The sequence below is a fragment of the Elephas maximus genome, chromosome 4 (assembly GCF_024166365.1).
Source record: "Elephas maximus indicus isolate mEleMax1 chromosome 4, mEleMax1 primary haplotype, whole genome shotgun sequence".
NCBI classification, from domain to species: domain Eukaryota; kingdom Metazoa; phylum Chordata; class Mammalia; order Proboscidea; family Elephantidae; genus Elephas; species Elephas maximus.
In genome coordinates, this window is record NC_064822.1 from 88,864,716 (window position 1) to 88,886,052 (window position 21,337).

At 39.2% G+C, this 21,337-nt stretch overlaps 1 protein-coding gene across 3 annotated transcripts in view; it reads right to left on the bottom strand.

The window, feature by feature from the left end:
* The window catches only part of TMTC1 (transmembrane O-mannosyltransferase targeting cadherins 1), a 335,228-nt gene that overhangs the window by 287,500 nt on the left and 26,391 nt on the right, over positions 1 to 21,337 (bottom strand). For all 3 annotated transcript variants that reach the window (XM_049882736.1, XM_049882737.1, XM_049882735.1), the window contains exons 3-5: positions 19,470 to 19,543; positions 16,788 to 16,964; positions 12,593 to 12,796 (exon numbers count right to left, since the gene is read on the bottom strand). In XM_049882736.1, coding sequence (XP_049738693.1) covers positions 12,593 to 12,796; positions 16,788 to 16,964; positions 19,470 to 19,543 — 455 coding nt within the window. The remainder of the gene's footprint in view (positions 1 to 12,592; positions 12,797 to 16,787; positions 16,965 to 19,469; positions 19,544 to 21,337) is intronic.

Consider the following 21,337-nt stretch of genomic DNA (forward strand, 5'->3'; position numbering starts at 1 on the left):
TTCAGTGTGGCTTGGACTTCTTCCTTCAGTACCATCGGTTCCTGATCATATGTTACCCCCTGAAATGTCTGAACATCGACCAATTCTTTTTCATACAGTGACCCTGTGTACTCCTTCCATCTTCTTTTCCTACGTCATTTAATATTTTCCCCATAGAATCCTTCAGTATTGCAACTGGAAGCTTGAAGTTTTTCTTCAGTACTTTCAGCTTCAGAAATGCCAAGCATGTTATTCCCTTTTGGTTTTCTTTCTCCAGCTCTTTGTACATGTCATTACAATACTTTATTCTTCTCGTGCCACCTTCTGAAATCTTCTGTTCAGCAATTTTACTTCATCATTTCTTCTTTTTGCTTTAGCTACTCAACGTTCAAGGGCAAGTTTCAGAGTCTCTTCTGACATCTATCCTGATCTTTTCTTTCTTTCCTGTCTTTTTAATGACCTCTTGCTTTCTTCATGTATGTCATTCCACAACTCCCATGTGTCTGTCAGTCTGTCATACTGTGGGGGCTTTTGCGTTACTGTGATGCTGGAAGTTGTGCCACTGGTATTCAAATACCAGCAGGGTTATCCATGGTGGACAGGTTTCAGCTGAGCTTCCAGACTCAGACAGACTAGGAAGAAGGACTCGGTGGTCTACTTCTGAAAAGAATTAGCCAGTGAAAACCTTATGAACAGCAGTGGAACGATGTCTGATATAGTGCCAGAAGATGAGCCCCTCAGGCTGGAAGGTACTCAAAATACAACTGAGGAAGAACACCTTCCTCAAAGTAGAGTCAACTTTAACGACATGGATGGAGTCAAGCTTTTGGGACCTTCATTTCCTTATATGGCCACTCAAAATAAGAAGAAACAGCTGTAAACATCTATTAATAATTGGAATGTGGAATTATGAAATATGAATCTAGGAAAACTGGAAATAGTCAAAAATGAAATGAAACAAAGATCGATATCCCAGGCATTAGTGAGCTGAAATGGACTGGTATTGACCATTTTGAGTCAGACAATCATATGGTCTACTATGCTGGGAATGACAAATTGAAGCTGACATTCCTCTTCCAAAAGAACATTTCAGTATCTATCCTGAAATACAACACTGTCAGTGATGGAGTAACATCTATATGCCTACAAGGAAGACCAATATGACTATTACTCAAATTTACGCACCAACCACTAAGGCCAAAGATGAAGAAACTGAGGATTTTTACCAACCTCTGCAGTCTGAAATTGATCGAACATGCAATCAGGATACATCGAAAATTACTAGTGACTAGAATGCAAAAAGCTGGAAACAAACAAGGATTGGTAGTTGGAAAATATGGCCTTGGTGATAGAAACGATGCCAGAGACAGCATGACAGAATTTTGCAAGACCAATGACTTCTTCATTGCAAATACCTTTTTTTCACAGACATAAATGGTGACTCTACTCAAGAACTTGCCAGATGGAATACACAGGAATCAAATCAACCACATCTGTGGAAAGAGACCTTGGAAAAGCTCATTATCAACAGTCAGGACAAGGCCAAGAGCAGACTGCAGAATAGACCATCAATCATTCATATGCAAGTTCAAGTGAAACTGAACAAAAATTAGAACAAGTCAACAAGAGCCAATGTATGACCTTGCGTATGTGCTACCCGAATTTAGAGACCATCTCAAGAACAGGCTTCATGTGTTGAATACTAATGACCAAAGACCAGACTAGCTGTGGAATAACATCAAAGCCAGCTTCATAAGATTTTGTAAATACGCCTTAGATTATCAAATGGCATGGAACAGCCCCACATTTCTCCCTCATTCTACCATTTCAGGGATAAGAAAAACAAAGATCAAGAAGTAAGATAACTGGCCCTGGAGTCACAGCAAATCTGAATTGGAGTAGAACCCAGTTTTCACGCCAACCAAGCCTTTGGTCTTTATACTACCTCATGCTGGCTCTCACTGCTTAACTCCAGGGCAATCTGTGAAATAGCTGTTCACTTTTGAAAAAACAAAACTTATCAATAACCCTGCATTGCTCAGATTTTTCATAAATAGCAGTGAAAGACAATGATAAGTTTTAATGTCTAAGATATTCTTTTAGTCACAAACCATAATGACACCTGTATGTTCTGCTTAAAGAACATCTGGAGATTGGCACCCAATCTGGATTTATCTGAAAGGTTTATCTGTCCTTTACAACTATAAATTATGTGCCGTAAAGAGCCCACTAGAAAGAAACAAACAGCACTGGGCATAAATACACAATATCTCACTGGCTTTTGACAGAAACCAAAACTGAAAATGAAATAACATTTTTTTCTTTTTTTTTAATTATTGTGCTGTAGGTGAAAGTTTACAAATCAAGTCAGTTCTCATACAAAAAGCTATTCCCACCCCACGATGCACTCCCAGCTGCTCTCCCCTTAATGAGACAGCACATTCCTCCTCTCTACCCTGCATTCCCCATGTCCATTCAACTAGCTCCTGACCCCTCTTCCTGCTCACCTTGCCACCAGACAGGAGTCGCCCACATAGTCTCATGTACCTACTTGAGTCACGAGGTTCACTCCTGACCGGCATCATTGTCTATGTTATAGTCCAGGCCAATCCCTGTCTGTTAGAGTTGGTTTCAGGAATGGTTCCAATCTTGGGTTATCAAAGGGTCCAGGAACCATGACCGTCAGGGTCCCTCCAGTCTCAGTCAGACCACTAAGCCTGGTCTTTTTACAGGAATTTAAGATCTGCATCCCATTGTGATACAGATCTTAAATTCTGCTCCAACAGGGAGCATCAGGGATTCTCTGTTGTGTTCCCTATCAGGGCAGTGATCGGTGGTAGCCAGGCACCATCTAGTTCTTCTGGTCTCAGGCCGATGGAGTCTCTGGTTTATGCGGCCCCTTCTGTCTCTTGGGCTCATACTTACCCATCTTTGATGTTCTTACTTCTCCTCTGCTCCAGGTGGATTGAGACCAATTGATGCATTTTAGATGGCTGCTTGCTAGCATTTAAGACCCCAGATGCCTATCACCAAAGTGGAATGCAGAAAGTTTTCTTAATATATTTTGTTATGCCAATTGACCTAGATGTCCCCTGAAACCATGGTCCCCAGACCCCCGTCCCTGCTACTCTGGCCTTTGAAGCTTTTGGTTGTATTGAGAAAACTTCTTTGCTTTTGCTTTAGTCCAGTTCTGCTGACTATCCCTGTGTTACATGTTGCCCTTCCCTTCACCTAAAAAAATTTTTTTGTATACTAGCTAGTTAGTGAATATCCCTCTCCCTCCTTCCCCACCTTCATAACCATCAAATAATATTTTCATCTGTGTTTAAACTTTATCTTGATTTCTTATAATAGTGGTCTCATACAATATCTGTCCTTTTGCAACTGACTAATTTCACTCAGCATAATGCCTTCCAGATTCCTCCATGTTGAAATAACTTTTTTTGACCAAAACTTTTTTTCATCATAATTGCAGAATGGATTTTAATTCCTTTCAAATTCAGGAAAAAAAAAAAAAAAAGCATACTTAAAGGATCCAAATGCAGAGTATGAAAAAAAATCTATCATAAAGACTTAGCTGTCAAGAACAAAAAGCCCTACCATTCAATAACTGAAATATATTGGTTATTCACTAGGTACCAAGGGCATACCCAGCTCTTAACATAACATATATATTATTCCCTCCTTCCATCCAACTCTGGTTGGTTGGTTGGGCTTGTTTGTTCTATTTTTTTCAATTTATGATATATTAATTGCCTTCATCCCCTAAAAATCCATACGATGTTCCCTTTAAACACTTTACCAATACTTTTAGAGGTTAAATCATTAAGAGCAAATCTTTAATGCCAGTTCCCTCATGGAGACAGCTGCTTGGGGTCATTTCAAAATCAATACGTATTTCCTAGCTTGTATATAAAGTAATGAAGATCATGGCTTGAATAATAATAATATTAAAAATTCAAAACATCTGCAACATATGAAACACATCTTCCTATGTGGTTATACTGGTTATAAGGTTATCCATCTAAAAAGTTAGAAAATTAAATCTTCATTATTTGATTTTCAACCTAAAATGATTTGTTTATAGTAAAGTGATGTTGTTCTATTCCATAGCGATTCTAATTACATTAAGAAATTTTGATTAAAAAAAGTAAATTGTTAGTCTCAGAAACCAAAGAATAATTCTAAGCATCTCTTTTCAAACAACTTATGAGGATAGCATTGGTCGGTTAAGAATGAAGTATTAACGCAAGCATTCTATCATCCTGCTAAACTCTGATGGACTTTCCATCATTGCTGTAAGAATGTTTTTTCATTTTTCATCTACTTCCCTATATTATAAGCTCATAAAAAGGGAGAAAATAAGTAATAACATTAATATGTCGAACCAAGACTGTATCATTTTCCTCCATAAATACAGAAAAAAAAAGTTGAAAATAACAAAAAAGATTTCTACGCATAGCTCTTCTGCACTGGATTTGGCATAAAATAAACTCGGGGGGAAAGGGAGGGATAAATCCTAGCACTACCATGTATTACAAGCCATTATATACTAGGCTATTTTAAACACTTTTCCTGTATTAACTCATTTAAATGTTCTTCACAATAATCTCATGGTGAGAAACAGAGCTTAAGTAATTAGCCCAAGATTACATTCCCGGTAAGCAATGGAGCAGACTTAGAACAGAGGCTCTCTGGTATGAGTCCATGCTCTTAACTGCTACGTATACAGCCTACCTTGCAGGTTTCTGCAAGAATTAAAATTGTGAGCTCTGTGTAGAACCCATAACATGGTTCCTGGTCCTTTGTAAGTGTCCACTCATTAGCCACAGTGTTCTCCGAGATGCTGATCATGATAAAAATCAGGATCATGATACTTACTTCTGAACTATAGGAGAATTCCAAATCATTTGTGTTTCAACAATTCTGTTTTCCCTCTGTTGGACAAAATCTAAACTCTTGAATTTTTTTTTAAAATGTTCTTTTAAGCATAGTTCGCTTTTAGGATTCTATCACATTCAATCTATAAAACATAGTCGCAGATGAAAACATGTGCCAGACAATCTTTAGAGTGACAAACTGAAAATCCCATGAAATTATGTGAAACCACAGTGATCTACTTCTTGGTGTAGAATAATGTTCTTGTGAGAGAATTATTCATATGTTCCCTGAGTGTTTACAATGTTAAGAGGAACTGATACCGCTTTTATTACACTCACTCCACAACTTCTCAGCAGGTTTCGATAAAACAGAGAGAAAAGAGAAAAAAAAAAGATTTAAAACTGGTTATCAGTCGCATTGACTGAATAAGTGAGAAATTAGCAGCAAACTCCCTACAGCCACCCTAAGAGCCCTGCTGTGTTCTGTAAAAGGGAGAGATGTTTGCTGGCCCTGAAGTCACAGCTGTCACACTCTTAACCATATGGGCCAGAGGTTGAGTATTCCGTAAGGTAACTGTTGAGAGGATGGCAAAGCACAAGCCCTGGGATCCTCTTCCAAAAGCCTTTTGACAGAATTGAATGCCAATCGGAAATGCCTACATTTGGATAGTTTTCTCTTTCAACATCTGCCCCCGTGAACCCAGTCAGAAAGCAGATGCCTAAGCTTGACTGCTCTACTCTGAGAAAGGAAAAAACTTATCATCCACTGACTGAAATTCACAGAGGACCGAAGACTGTCAAGAATCAGGGCCCAATCAAGATTAAGCAGAATGAACCAGGGACTGTCAGCAGTTAGGAACTCAACCAAATGCTCTGTAAATTACAAGGAATTTTGCCTCCTTAGCATATGATTTATTTGCAAAAAGCTTTTAGTGCTAACTTTTGACATGGGCCAAGAAACATTTTGTTGAAATGATCCATTTTAGTGCTGAGCTCAGTTCAAGTACCAAAACAGATTTCAATAAGCTTTCATATAAACTCTTCAAGGTAATCCTTACTCTACACCACATACCCTCGATCTGGTTCAGAGGGAATAATATCATTCTTAACTAACAGTTAAGCAATAAAAAAGAAAAAAAAAAAAACTCTCTTCGAATTCTCTACTCATAAAAACGATAGTTTTCTGGGAAGTTCCATATTTGAGAGAAGTCACTATAAGGGAACTTGGGAGTTTAACTTGGATAAATCAACCCACCCAAAATCATTAAAAGCACACTCATCTTTCAGAAAAAAATTACCTTACTCTTTGACACTCTTCCAAGGAATACAGTTCGTAATTAAGAAACCTGGCAACATCAAACTGATGTGTCAGTTGTTTGTTTTTAAATAAGTTTCCCATTGGCCCCTACCATTTCTGTCTCTCCTTTAGCAAAACAATACCATCTGGTCACACTTCCCAGAAAAATATTTCCTTCTCCATAGGCGACAACTAGCCTGCAGAAATCAACCTCCTCCCTCTCCAATGCCTTAATATGCACTAATCATGTCTGGGCTCCAATAACACCAAAGGGTGCCAAGTGCTAGCCAAAGTTTTCTCAATTCCCTGTAAGAAAGAGAGATCAAAAAGCTATGTAAAAGCTCTGATTCGTGTGGGACAAAGATCACAAGAGAATATCATTTGGAGATTGTGTCCAAATGATAGGATTATGAGTATAATCAGATATAAAGTCATTTAATAACGAAGTATTTTGAGTCATTAAAAAATCAGTGTCATTAAAAAATGCAGCCTAGAAGCTATTGTTTTCTTGGGGCCACAATCACTGTGTTCCTGCCTCCCCCAAATAAGTCACAGTGGTCTGCATGCAGCCATCTAAGAACCTATACGTAAAAAAAACAGACTGAAGTATTTGTACCACTGAAGAAGAAAGATAAGTGTTAAGCAAAACGGGGCCTAGCACATCTTTGAACAAAGAAAGTGGAATGTGGAAAAACTATCAGGGGCAATGAAAGAATTGGGAAGGAATCTTTAAAATGAAATCTCAGTTAATACCTACTTTAATGAAGTGGCTTGTGCTCTTATATGTGTGTTCATCATTTAGGTTTACACTTTCACTAAGAGATTTTAAAGTGACGGAGGAATTAAACAAATATGAACCAATAAACTTTACTTTCAACTGCCGTATTTTCAGTGCAGACTCATCAGTTAACTCCACGTTTCATTCATTCAGTCATTTCATTTTTGAAGACAGCAGCTGAAATAAACTGAAAGTGTCTCAATTGAGATCAATCAATGGGAAAGGGGTGTAAAATGGTGGGGGTGGGGGCGTGGACATAGGAGAATCCAGATTTTCAACAGAGATTTTTCTGTCACCTGCGAATCTCATTTCACTAGCTGGCTAAATTTTCCTCAAAACTGATATGAGGCTGGTGATAATGGTCTGAAACACATTTGTCCTACTCATAATATACATGTGGAACAAGTTCAAAATCCATCCTCAGGGGTTTAACCTGTACACTATTTTCTACTTTAGTGAAAAAGACTACAACGCAAGGTCTACAGAAATAAAACATGAAAACAACACTTAAGAGATTGGTTACCCTTCCCATCAGTGAAGGTCAAAATATTTATATGCCTCCCTGAGTCTCCTGAATTTTAATTACCTTACAATTTCACTTTACTGCCAAATCGTCCTCTAATCCCAAACCTGTTTTAGCTTCTTGATTTGCATACCTATGTGCAAGGTATTTATGAAAAAGACTCTTAAGATCCACTGAAGTGAAAATATAACCACTGTCTCTCATTCACAAAGGAATAAAGCCCATTTTGAGTAAACGTATCATGATCACAAACCAACAAAGTTCCACAAGGGGACGACTTTGTTCAGTTCACTGTCAAATTCCCAGGACCTAAAAGAGTGCCTAGCACATAGGAGGCACTCAGTAAATATTGTTGAGTGAATAAATTATTCACAACAGGCCCTCCAGACTGGCAGAGAAAAGAGGAAATATCTACAGATTTATTTAGCCAATAACTGTCTTCAATGCAGATTGTGGTTACTATTACTTAAATGCAAAATCAAATGAAGAATGACTATATATATGAAGAATGAAGTTAAGACTTCATGTAGAAATCACTGAGCTTTCTAATGTGAAAGATAAAGTGTGTCCATGCGTGCATGAATCTGATGTATGGAGAAGACACGGGGAAGGAGTGTTTACATACAAAACATTTCTCATTTCACATGGAGTAATTCAGTAAAAGACAGTATCAACTGAAATTTCATCTGAGTCCACAGTGTATATTCACAGTTCTAGGTTTTTCATTGTACTTTTCACCCTTAAGCCAATCACTAAGTCACACATAAAAAAAGGCAAATAAATGGCATGCATTGGGAAGAGATTTTTCCCTGTGTTTGGTAGTTTCTGAAGATATGTGTTACCTGATAATGTTTAGCCCAATATTTGTCAGCCTCATACCAATGCATGCATTACGAATACATGCTAGTCTCAAAATTGAAGCAAAAAAAGAAATTCCTTACAAACTCATTCCCAGCCTATATAATATAGATATACCATTTTAATCATACATCCTGGTGTTCAGAAACCCACACAATAATGCTAAACTGATAACTACTGGTTATTATTATAACTAATAAATTGAAACTAAAAATTAATAAGCAATAGTAAACTAATAATAATGCTGCTGGCTGTCATCTGCTGAATGCCCACTGTAAGCCAGGCACTGGTTTACATGCTTATTACAGGTACTATCGCTTTTAATCCTGACAGCCTGTGTCAGAGGAAGATGATATTATTTTTTTCCTTCTTTGAGAAATGAGGAAACAGAGGCTCGCAGAGATTAAATAACTTGCTTGAAATCAAGTAAGTGGCTGAGCCACAGTTTAAACCCTGGTCCCTCTCTCTGCAAAGTCAAAGTATTCAAATACTAAGACTATGATGCCTCTTAGAAGTTTTATTTGCTTTACCTAATCACCTTCTAACAGACATACATAGTATTCAGAATTTAAACTCAAATATATGACTTTCCTTTCCAAAAATGGAAATTGTAAGACAATTTTCCTTTCCAAGGAGGGAAAATGGTCCTTCTTGCCCACAAACACATTGACTTAATTAAAAAAAAAAAAAGATCTGACCCAGTATCAGCCATACCTGTACTACTCTACAGTCGTCTCTCTAAAGTAGCCTGGGGCTTAGGGTTAAAAACAAAATAAAAAAGTAACCTACAAAAGCATGTCACTTAACTCAATGTATTAGCACCAATATCCTATATTGAAGGAAGTTAAGAAGTGCTTCAGTGGACCCCAGAATAATTGAAAGAAACATTCCACCCCTGAGAGTTCAAACAGGAACTCAGCTCCACACGCAATGGTATACGTGTCCTTCCTCCTTCTCAAAGCTAAGCCTTCACCTGGGGCCCTGGACTTTAGAGCATGGCAAAAAAGAAAACCACAGGTTTAGAGGTCAAGCAGCCTGAGCTCTAATCCTGACATTGAACCAAAACCAAACCTGCTGCCTTCTGACTCATAGTGTCCTTATAGGACAGAGTAGAACCACCCTAGAGGGTTTCCAATCTTTATGGAAGCCACCTGCCACATCTGTCTCCTACAGAGCACCTGGTGGGTTTGAACTGCCAACTTTCCGGTTTGCACCCAAGCACTGAACCACTGCCTACAACCCCCAACTGTTCAAGCCAGAAACCTAAAATTCCTTATTTCCTCCCTTTCCTTCATCCCTAATCTGAAATATTGGCAATTCCTGTTGGATCTGTATCCAAAATATACCCCAAATTCATCTACATCTCTTCATCTCAGTTGCTACCATTCTCAGCCAAGACCCTTTCTTTTCTGATTCAGTCCATATAAAAGCCCTGGGCCTTTCTCCCTGCTTTACTCTTGCCCCCTAATATCACGTACTACACAGAAGTCAGAGTGAACAATTTTAAAAAGAAATGTGATCATCATGTCTCTTCCATACTTAAGAAAAAAAAAAAACAAAAAACTCCAAGGTCTTCCCATTCCACTCAATAATATCCAAATTTGCATTCATAACCAACATGGGCCTACCTGGGTCCTGCCCAACCCCCTGACCTCATTCCCTTCTACTCCCTACCTGCTTGCTACCCTCAGCCCTGGAACCCTTTGATCAATCCTTGCAGGGCTGGATTCTCCCCTCATGCAAGTCTCAACTCAGACTTCACCAGCTCAGAGAGGCTTTCCCCAAACTACCAACCTGAATTCCCCATCACTCTCCATCACATCCTGTTTCACTCTCTTCACAGTCCTTGAATTGCTCATTTGTTTGTCCATTATATACAGTCTGTCTTCCTCTACTAGAAGGGAAGCTAAACGAGAGCAAGGATCTTGTTCTCCTTATTCACCAGGACATCCCTGGGACCTAGAACATGCCTAGCACATGGCAAACCTGTTGCCATTCAAGTCAATTCTGACTCACAGTGACCTAAGATGACAGAGTAGAACTGTCCCATAGGGTTTCCAAGGCTATAATCTTTACAGAAGCAGACTCCACATCTTTCTCCTGTGTAGTAGCAGCTGGTAGGTTCAACCCATTGACTTTTTGGTTACCAGCTGAGCATTTCAACCACTGTGCCACCAGGGCTCAATAAAGATCTGTTGATGGATGAATCAATGAACGAATGAATAAGGCAATGGAGGGAATAACTGGAAACGAAGACTTTAAAAAGCAGGACTTTTAAGGGACTACACAGAAGATCCAACCGGATGTGAAAATTATCAAACAATATCATTAATATCACGCACAAGTAAAATTTTGTTGAAGATCATTCAAAAGTGGCTGCAGCACTGTATCAACAGAGAACTGCCAGAAATTCAGGCTGGATTCAGAAGAGGACATGTAACCAGGGATATCACTGCTGATGTCAGATGGATCCTGGCTGAAAGCAGAGAATACCAGAAGAATGTTTACCTGTGTTTTAAGGACTATGCAAAGGCATTCGACTGTGTGAATCATAATAAATTAAGGATAATATTGTTGAGAATGGGAATTCCAGAACACTTAATTGTGCTCATGAGGAACCTGTACATAGATGGAGGCAGTGGTTTGGACAGAACAAGGGGATACCACGTGGTTTAAAGTCAGGAAAGGTGTGCATCAGAGTTGTATCCTTTTACCATACCTTTTCAATCAGTATGCTAAGCAAATAATCCGAGAAGCTGGACTCCGAGAAGAACAGGGCATCAGGATTGGAGTAAGACTCGTTAACAACCTGCCTTATGTAGATGACACAACCTTGCTTGATGAAAGTGAAGAGGACTGGAAGCACTTACTGATGAAGACCAAAGACCATAGCTTTCATTATGGATTGCACCTCAACATAAAGCAAACAGAAATCCTCACAACTGGACCAATGAGCAACATCATGATAAAAGGAGAAAAAAATCAAAGTTGTCAAGGATTTCATTTTGCTTGGATCCACAATCAACATCCATGGAAGCAGCAGTCAAGAAATCAAAAGACGCATTGCATTGGGCAAATCGGCTGCAGAGGACCTCTTTAAAGTGTTGAAGAGCAAAGATGTCACCTTGAAGACTAAGGTGCACCTGATCCAAGTCATGGTATTTTTGATTGCATCATACACATGAGAAAGCTGGACAATGAATAAGGAAGATCAAAGAAGAATTGATACTTTTGAATTGTGGTGCTGGTGAAGAATATTGAATATACCATGGGCTGCCAAAAGAACGAACAAATCTGTCTTAGAAGAAGTACAAACAGAATGCTCCTTAGAAACAAGGATGGCGAGACTGCGTCTTACATACTTTGTACATGTCAGTACAAAGAGTGTCAGCGGAAAAGAGGAAGACCCTCAACAAGATGGACTGACACAGTGGCTACAACAATGCGCTCAAGCTTAATAATGACTGTAAGCATGGCGCAGGATGGGGCAGTGTTTCGTTCTTGTACACAGGGTCACTACGAGTCGGAACCGACTTGATAGCACCTAACAACAACAACAGCAACACAGAAGAATAAAAAACAGCAACCTGAAGTGGTAAAGTGCTAATACTAGGAATAGAATTTCCATATTTGTTAAACTCTGACTTTCCCATGGCTTGAGCTGTTTTAAAGGCAACCCAATTTAGGGAGCATCTGTACTGATAAAGCTATGCTAATTTTCAAGGCTGAGTCAAAGTATTAAAAAAAAATGCTAAGGCTAAAAGGGCTTCAGAAAATCCTATACTCTAAAAAGATTTTTCTGCATCCTTAAAAACAGTTCTGAGAGAAGAGTTCCTGAGCGTCCTCCCACACTCAGGCTACAATAAATTCAAATCAAAATATAAGGAGCAGGGAGAGAGAACATAGGGAAAGTAAAGACAGCTCTCCTCCCGCAAAAAACAGAGGGTGTCTGTTCTCTGGTGCCAGGGGCTCTGCCACCACCAACGAAGCAGTAAAATGTTTGCTCTTCTTAATTGAGGCTCCACAGACCCATACCTCACCCGTGCTTCCAGATGCTGGCAGACAGCAGGGCTTCTGCTTGATTCCTCTAGCTGCTCCTTTCTTACCCAATTTAATACAGGAGAGGAAGGGAAGAAGAGAGGGAGAAAAGGAGGCAGGAACGAAGGTGGTAAACTTAGAAATAACTGACACAATGCATCACTCCCCTGTTAGCACACACTGCACTAGCTGATGCTGAACACTGAGAATGCAGACCGACAAAGAGCCCCACCCAGTACCTCATCATGGACCACATGGTTCCTGGAGACACTGGAAATCCACTGCTCTTGGGTTCTGGTGGCAATGGGGGGTGGCAGGCACCCCAAGCTCCTTTGTGAGGGAACCGCTGCTTTCCATTCTCCCGGTGAGGGTGCGCTGGCAGTGAGGAGGGCTGAGGGCACCCAGGCTGCTGGGGGATGCACTGATGGATGACCCCATTGCTCCTATTCGTGCAGAGAATCAAGGGAAAATAAAGTCAAATAGAACTACAAGGCTTACAAGAAAAATAGCAGTAGCCTGCCCCACACACCCAAGCCCTGCTCCCTATAAGCAAGCAACCATCGTCAAGTCCTGTAGTTCTTTTGTTTGTTATTTATCACCATATTTTAAAAATAACAAATACGTTATTGTTTTCTGATTTTTTTTTTTTTTTTTCAATTTTAGACCTTATCATATTGACTTCCTACTACAGAAGACTAGGACTCAGTCCTTCTTACCCGGTCCCCAACACACACGCACGCACATACACACAGAGACATGCACACACACACACACCTTCTCCCCTCATTCTCAAAATATAATTTTTGGTTGAAGTGGTATTTTGTGTTTACGTTATGATTTTGTATAATATTGTTCTTAGCTCAGCCACTCAATGTACTTTGATTACATTTTTCTTTCTTGACTCCTCTAAGATACAATTCATAGCCATTAGATCAGCTAAACATTAAAAAGTCTCACACTACCAAGTGATGGTGAGAATGTGGAGCAAAGGGGATTCTAACACACTGCTATAATCACTGCCAAGAGCAATGTCTCGGTACGTTATACAGTGAACATGCATCTGCCCTTCATCCCAGCAACTACTACATCTGTTTGTGCCTAGAGAAACCCTCACCTGTATGCACAAGAATACATGCACAAAAAACTAGAGGCAGCACAGACAACAATAGAAAAAAATGTGGAAATAACCTAAATTCCAAATCCAGAAGATGGATAAATAAATTGTGATGATTAATTACTCTACAGCATTTAAAATGAGTGAACCACAGCTAAAGGTATAAACACTGATGAGTTTCAAAATCGTAATGTTAAATGAAAAAAAAAAAAAGCAAGCGATATCCTTTATATAAAGTTTGAAAATATGTAAGACAGTACTATTTATGGGGCAGTTCTACTCTGTCCTGTAGGGTTGCTATGAGTCGGAATCAACTCGACAGCAATTGGTTTTGGTTCGGTACGCATATAAGGTAAGGGCACACACACACACACACAAATCATGGAAATGAGAGGCATCAAATCGAGAATTCTGGCTACCTCTTTGGAGCCCTAGCGGCACAGTGGTTAAGAGCTCGGCTGTTAACCAAAAGGCTGGAAGTTTGAATCCACCAGCTGCTCCGTGGAAACCCTATGGGGCAGTTCTACTCTGTCCTATAGGGTTGCAATTGCCTCAATGGCAATGGGTTTGGTTTTTTTTTTTTTTTTTTTGGCTACTTCTAGGAAGAAAGGAAGGGAACTGAGATCAAGGAATTTTCTGCATGTTAGAAATTATGTTCTAATTTTCAAAAAAGAAAGAAGGAAAAGAAAAAAGAGAAAGTTAACTTTCAGAAGCCAATATTTCACTGAAAACGTTTTCTGTGAGAGGTAACACCTAATAAAAGAAATCCACTCCATTTGTGTGGCTTAATCTTACAATTTGGGAGTAAACTGCTCTTCACATAGAGAAGAGTTTCTAACGTTTGTTTCTGTTACTGTTGCTTTCCTGCTGCCTGACTCACACAAGGGAAGATTTCAAGAATCATGCAGTATAAGACGCTTATTCTAAATCAGCAGACGAAGCAGGGAAATGGATCCCTAGAGTTGTACAAAATAGCGTGCATGTGCATTATTCGGGAAAAATAGTCACAGTTTTATGAGGTTCTCAAAGGGACCCATGACCCCAAACCACTCAGAATTGCTGAGCTGATATAACTGTCTCATGATACAAACAGCCCAGGTCCTCAGTAGCAGATGTACTGGGAGGCCTCCCAAGTGCCTGCCTCGTGTTCCTGCCACGAAAATAGTGGTGCTAACCATGTGGCTCTGGAGTCACACAGACACAGGAACAAATCCTGGTTCCATCCCTTACTAGCTGTTTCATGCTGGGCACACTCCCCTCCAAGCCTCAGTTTCCTCCTCCGTATAACAAGAATAAGAGCCCCTACCTCATGGGATTGTTTATGAGCATTAAATGCCCTAATAATGGTAAATGATGTGGCACAAGGCCTGGCACACTGCCAGCATGCAAGAAATATTACCTGTTATTGGCCTGTCTCCCTGTTACATACTGTTTTACAACCATACAAGGCCTTTACAGCAGTTTCCACAATTGTAATCTACTATCCACGTGATTACTTATGTATGTCTCCCCCTAATCGCCTGGTCTTTGGGAGAAGGAGCATTATCTGTCTTGTGCTCAGGAAGGCACACAATAAGCACGTGTTCAACAGCAGATAAAAGGATGAAGGAAAGAACGAATGCCTCCAATTACACAGAGCTGTAGAGGGTCGCTATGAGTCGGAACTGACTCAACAGCAACAGGTTTTCTGGCTATGAGAGCTAAAAGTTTCTTAAAAAAAAAAAAAATACAAAGAGCATGGACTATGAGATTTCTAAGCTACATATTTATATTAGCAGTATTGCTTCCATAGAGCTTCTAGTAGCTTATTGTGAGAGTCAAGAAAAGATTATTAAAGGAAGAGAAAAAAAAAAAATTTAACCCCCCTTGAAAAGAGCCCACTTAACAGTAACAGTATGAAGAGGAGTGAAAGTGTGGGCTAGAAAGTCACAAGACCACAGGGGACGTGAATTCCAGAATGACATTAAACTAGCTCTGCACTGAACCAACTGAGAGCATATACAGTCAGTTGTCACATCCTTTTGCTGCCAGAAGGCAAAGCAGAAAGAAGTTGAGAGGCAGGTACAAGGGGAGCAGGAAGCAGGAGGGGTTTACAGCTTGCTCTCTAAATGAAGGCTGGCAATGCAATTACTCCCACAGGTTGAGAGGGAAAAGGAATTCTCATTTAAGTCAAGGGAAAATTCTCAAGTTCACAGTTTGCTTGGCATGAGCTTGGGTCAAAGGGATAACTGGACTCCTTCCTTTACATGCCTCTGAGATTTACAGACAGCTAACGGAGCACTACACTTTATTTAAATCATCTCCAAGTATCACATGCCTAGCAGGGACGGTGATCAGAATCTCAGGACTCATCTCAGACTGTTGCCACTCAATTGCACCGCTCTTATCTTTTTTTTTTTTTTTTTTATCTTTACATCAACAAGTAAAACAGAGTACAGAATAGAGGAGGGGAAAAAAAAAAAAAACAGGCAGGATTTTTAAAAGTCAAAATCCTTCATCTGACAAGACAGGAGAATAAAACAGCTATATTTTTCAAAAGTTCAAAAGTTACAGGGCCTTATAATTACTGAAAACCTAGGTTCTACATGTCAAATTGTTAGTAACTATGGATTTGATGGGGAAGAAAATCATGGTATTTTCTTAAACTTTTAATATGACTTAGTCATTCCTCTCACCTATAATTCACAGGATAAAATGAATATGCTTTAAGTTTTTTGAATGAAAATGAGCTGGTAAATAAACTTATTCTTTAATTTAAACGTGATTCCTATATGATTTACACTAGCCCTTTGTGTAATTCCAAGAGGCACCACCCAAAGCTTTTTGGTGACAGCATCATCAGTAGAGCAAATAAACAGGCTCTAAGTTAGCAGTGCTCTTTGATGGATAGCACTCATTTGAATACAGCGATTCGAAGCAGGCCCTTAAAAACTATTAACATTTACAACCATTTCTTGTTGTGCATCAAGATTTTCTTAGTGCTGCTTAGTCAGAATCTACTCGACTGCACACAACAGCAACACACAACCAAATCAAACTGGCAATATAAACTTGCAATTAACATAGGTGTTTTTCAATTTCAAATTCTGGGCTTACAAAAACTACTTCATAGTCCTTGCTGATTTTATAAAAACATGAGAGCTTGAACATATAAAATGCATATATGTTAATGTCTTGTTCATTATGTTAGGGTTCAAGATGAGATTACATTTAACAAAGTGTTCTTTTATTTTTTTAAATAGAAGTTTGGAAACCATTGTTTTAAGTGATTCCTCTCTGGATATGCAACTGCTTGATACGAAAACTTGAAATTGACTTACGATTTATCTTGCTTGTGGGAGAGGGAAAAGAGATCATAAACCAGGCACACTCCAAATACCGTGATGCCTGTCTCCTTCACCAGCATTGCACAGGTCCCCAGAACCAAACTGAGCAGCAAGAACAATGGAGAAGCTGTGGGCGGGAAACATTCCCCAACACAACACTGATCCAAACTCCTGAAAAATATATTGAGATTTCTTCAGTCTAAGAAAAAACGTGGATTACGAAGAAATACCACCTTTTAAAGATAAGGTCTAACATCGATTTCATTCTAAGTAATTAAGTAGTTGAGCAAAGATTTCTTCAGGAATGTTCATCATAGAATTATTTAAATTTGCAAGGATGGAAAAAAAGTCAATATCCAACACTAGAGAATTTGGTACTTAAATTATAGAAAATGCTAACAAACAGTATAAAGCCATTTAGAATGCTGCCATAAATATATGTTTAATGACACAGAAAAATGTTGAAGTGAATATATTTTAAGCAAATAACGCAGGTTACTAAACAATATGGATGGGCTCTGGAGCCAGGTTCCCTGGGTTCAAATCACAGCTCTGCAGTAAACAGTGTGATATGCAGCAAGGTACTCTGCCCCTCTGTGCCTCAGTTACCTTGTGTGCGAAATGGGATCATAGCATTGCTGGGAAGATTAAATAGTTTATTATAGGTCAAGTGTTTATCACAATATCATTATAATTTCAGTGAAAATGTCTTTATATACAAATGTTCTAATCTTAGTCTTTTCTTTTGGCTAATCCGTATTTTTATTTATTTTCTATGAATAAATATTAGGTGAAATGTATTTTTTCTCAGTATAATTTCCAACAGGGATTTTCAAAAACTCTCCGGTCCAGTGTTGTGGATTCTTTCTTTCACTTTTACAAAATAGAATCAGCCTCATACCATGAAACATCACTGATCCCTCCAGCAGCTGCCACACCCATCTGCTCCTACTCCTTTGAAGGGAAGCCAATATTTCTATAGCTGTGATGTCCTGCCGTTATTGTTTTATCTTGGACTACTTCCATGAAATTATATACAAATTTTTCCACAGACATGCATTCCTCTAGAGAGCTGACCCATACCTTAGATTTCTAAAAGTGAGAATGGCATGCCCAACAGAAACCCATAACAACCTAGCTCATTGCCACACAGATGCAGATACGCTGCAGGCCTACTCATGTTCCCGAGCAGAACAACCGCAACTGAAAAAGCCCGAGAGAACAAGTTCACACTAAAAAGTATTAATCTTGTTATAAAACTATAGTAAACAAAACAATTACTGATTTGGGTTTTTTAAAAGATTTTCACGATTCTGTACAATTAGGAATACAGTAACCAACCAACCAACCCATTGCCGCCAAGTCAATTCCAATTCGTAGCCACCCTGTAGGACAGAGTAGAACTGCCCCATAGGATTTCCAAGGAGCAACTGGTGGATTCGAACTGCCAAGCTTTTGGTTTAGCAGTGCAACGCTTAACCACTGCACCACCAGCACTCCAGTGGGAGGTCACAAAGTCAGGGCTAGAAGACCAAGAAGAGCCTCCTCTCTTTAAAAGAAAACATAACTTCCCCGAAAAACCTAACCCACCACAAGATTTGATTCATTTCATTCTTGATCCAAGGCCTAATGGTTTATAACAGGGTTTCTCAATCATGATACTATTGGCATTTTGGGGTCAGATAATTCTTTGTTGTATGCGCCAGCCTGTGCGTTGTACGGTGTTTAGTGGCATCCTTGGCCTCTACCCACTAGATGCCAATATCACTTCTCCAGCTGTGGCAACCGAAAATGTATCCAGACACAGACAAATGTTCCTATGTCAGGGAGGAAAGACAAAATCACCCCCAAGTGAGAACCACTGGTTTAGAACAGTTCTTCTCAAACAGAGTCACTGATTTGTAGGATTATAGGGTTGAGATGTTTGTTACGGAAACATCTCAATCTAAAGAACAAAGTTCATAAATCCCTAACCAGGCATCCTTCCAGAAAGCATGGCAACATGATTCACCTCCCCCCTTTGCCTGGGCAATGCTGAGCTATCTGTCCCCACTCACATTCCCTTTAACTCACCCCTTTACCTGTATGAATGGTAACAACTCAGATAACAATCTGATCACTTCTGTGCTCTGGTGAAAAGTTGGGTACACTGCAAGACCACAGCTGAAAGCTGAGAAACACTACTTTCAATGCCGCCTTGTTATTTTAACCTCTGAGCCACTTTGGCAAGGATTAAAAACAGAAAAGAGAGAGATAAACTAGATGAAGACCAAAAAGAAAAGGAGAAATTAAATAAACCACAGGCATATAAGAAAGGGTTGTACCCAGTTTATTTTGGCTCACAATTAAGATTCCAAATTGTATTTATGGTCAGAAAATAAAGTAAGACGAGTCAAGAAGTAAGAGCTTGGCTTTCCAGCCCTGGGAGATCACTCCCTTTATAAGGCTATGATATGGTTCAGAATGTAGCTGGAACAGATAGCAACCCAAGCATCAGGGAAGGAGAAGTTTTCTTATTCCCAGGCCCCAGGAAGCTAAGAATTTCACTGCCAAGAAACAGTCCCCCTTTCTCACAGGCAGATGCTCACAGTGCACACACATGGCAGAGACTCTTTGAGAACAAGAGAGGGTAGCATGACCATAATCACAGAGAAGGGCACTGGCTGCCATACATACCTACTGTAGGAGAGAAAGGTCAACAGAAACAGCAGACACGCTAACACGTCAGCTCTGCCAACAATTCCAGCCACCTAAAAGTTTAAAAAAAAAAAAAAAAAACTCAAAATTATTTTCAGAAAAGCATTACCAAACCATGTTTATAGATGAATTAAATGTACACATTGTTCTTCTTTAAACTCTGATATATGACTAACCACCTGTGGTTATCATATATATTTAACGATTAGTTTATAGAAGGAGGAAAAAAAAGGAAGGAGATGACGTTCATGGTTAACTTCATTTTTAACCTCGTCTTAAAAAAAAAAAAAAAAATTTTTTTTTTTTTTTCGTCTACAGAGGGTAAATGCACAGCATCAAAGTTCACTAATTCACTGATTTAGTCAAAACTATCTTTTGAACAATGACTGAGTGTTACACACTGCTAGTTTTTGGGTACCAGAGTACTAATGGACCAGAGGGTATTTACAGACTACTACGAAAAAAAAGAACCCCTGGTGGCGCAGTGGTTAGGAGTTCAGCTGTTAACCAAAAGGTCAACAGTTTGAACCCACCAGCCCTATGGGGCAGTTCTACTCTGTCCTATAGGTCTCTATGAGTTAGAATTGACTCAACGGCAATGAGGTTTTTCAGGAAAAAGTAAGTTGAACAATAAATAATTCTGATAAGAATGGTAATGAGTCTGAACTCAGGATTGCCACATCTGTGGGGGCATATGTGCTTGGTGTATGTGTATGTATATTTCTCAGCTCTGTCACTGCATGGGCCTAAAAGCTAGATGCCCCAGTAGCCAAAAGCAACCCTGGCACTAACCACAAATCATTCCCCTGCTAAAGAAAATGCGGTCTCCTTGGAGGAGTGTCTGATTCAAGGGCTGAGGCTGGGGAGATACAAGAGGAGCCTGGATCCTTTTCTTATGTCAGAACGTAACGAAGGGCTCAAAAATGACAAGTTCATATCAGAAGGACACAGGAGCCAGTAACAGGAGCTCCCACTGACCAAATGTGAGACAATTTGAACAACAAAATCAATAAGGACAGGAATGAATTATAAACCATTGGGGAAAATAGAGGTCTATAAGTCAAAACTGATAATAAACATATAGATGAATGAATACTTGTATACATACATACATATAGCAAGCCAAGTGAATGGGGAAGAAATAGAAAATTCTTTACATGCAGAAGCCAGTTAGTGAATATGGAGGGAGTGATAGAGGCGGAAGATAACTATTTCACATCCATCAGAGTAAAGTCTGCATCAAGCAAGAAATATCAACGGATGTTAAATCAATGGATGCTAAAGTAACTCGGATGAAAGTCTGATAAGGCAGAGGGCGTTCTGCATGGTTTCAAAGTGTCTCCTCACCGATTATTATTAGCTGTAAAAATACAAAGAAAAGAATAATTATACTTTGGAGAAATTGGATTGCAACTGAATTATATCTTGGCCGGGTAATCAAAAATTAATGCCACCAATAAAGGGCAGAGAGGTACTGCATGCTTCTGCATGCCATACCCTGAGAAGGACAAAACATCACTTATGTAGTATTCTGGCCAGGAAAACAAATCCTGTATACAATCATGAGAAAACATTAGGCAAACACAGGATGAGAAACTTCTAAAAAGACATATATTTATATGCATGTATTTATATATTAACAAATTATAAAATATAATTATGTTTTTTATTGTGGTCTCTATGAGTCGGAATTGACTGGATGGCAACAGGTTTTTTTTTTTTATATGTAACAAATCATTTGCCATTTCAACAGTGACAGTAGTTATGCTTATCATGTTCAACCATCATTATCCATTCCAAATTTTCCCATTGCCTATAACTGAAGTTCAGTAACCCCTAAGAAGCGA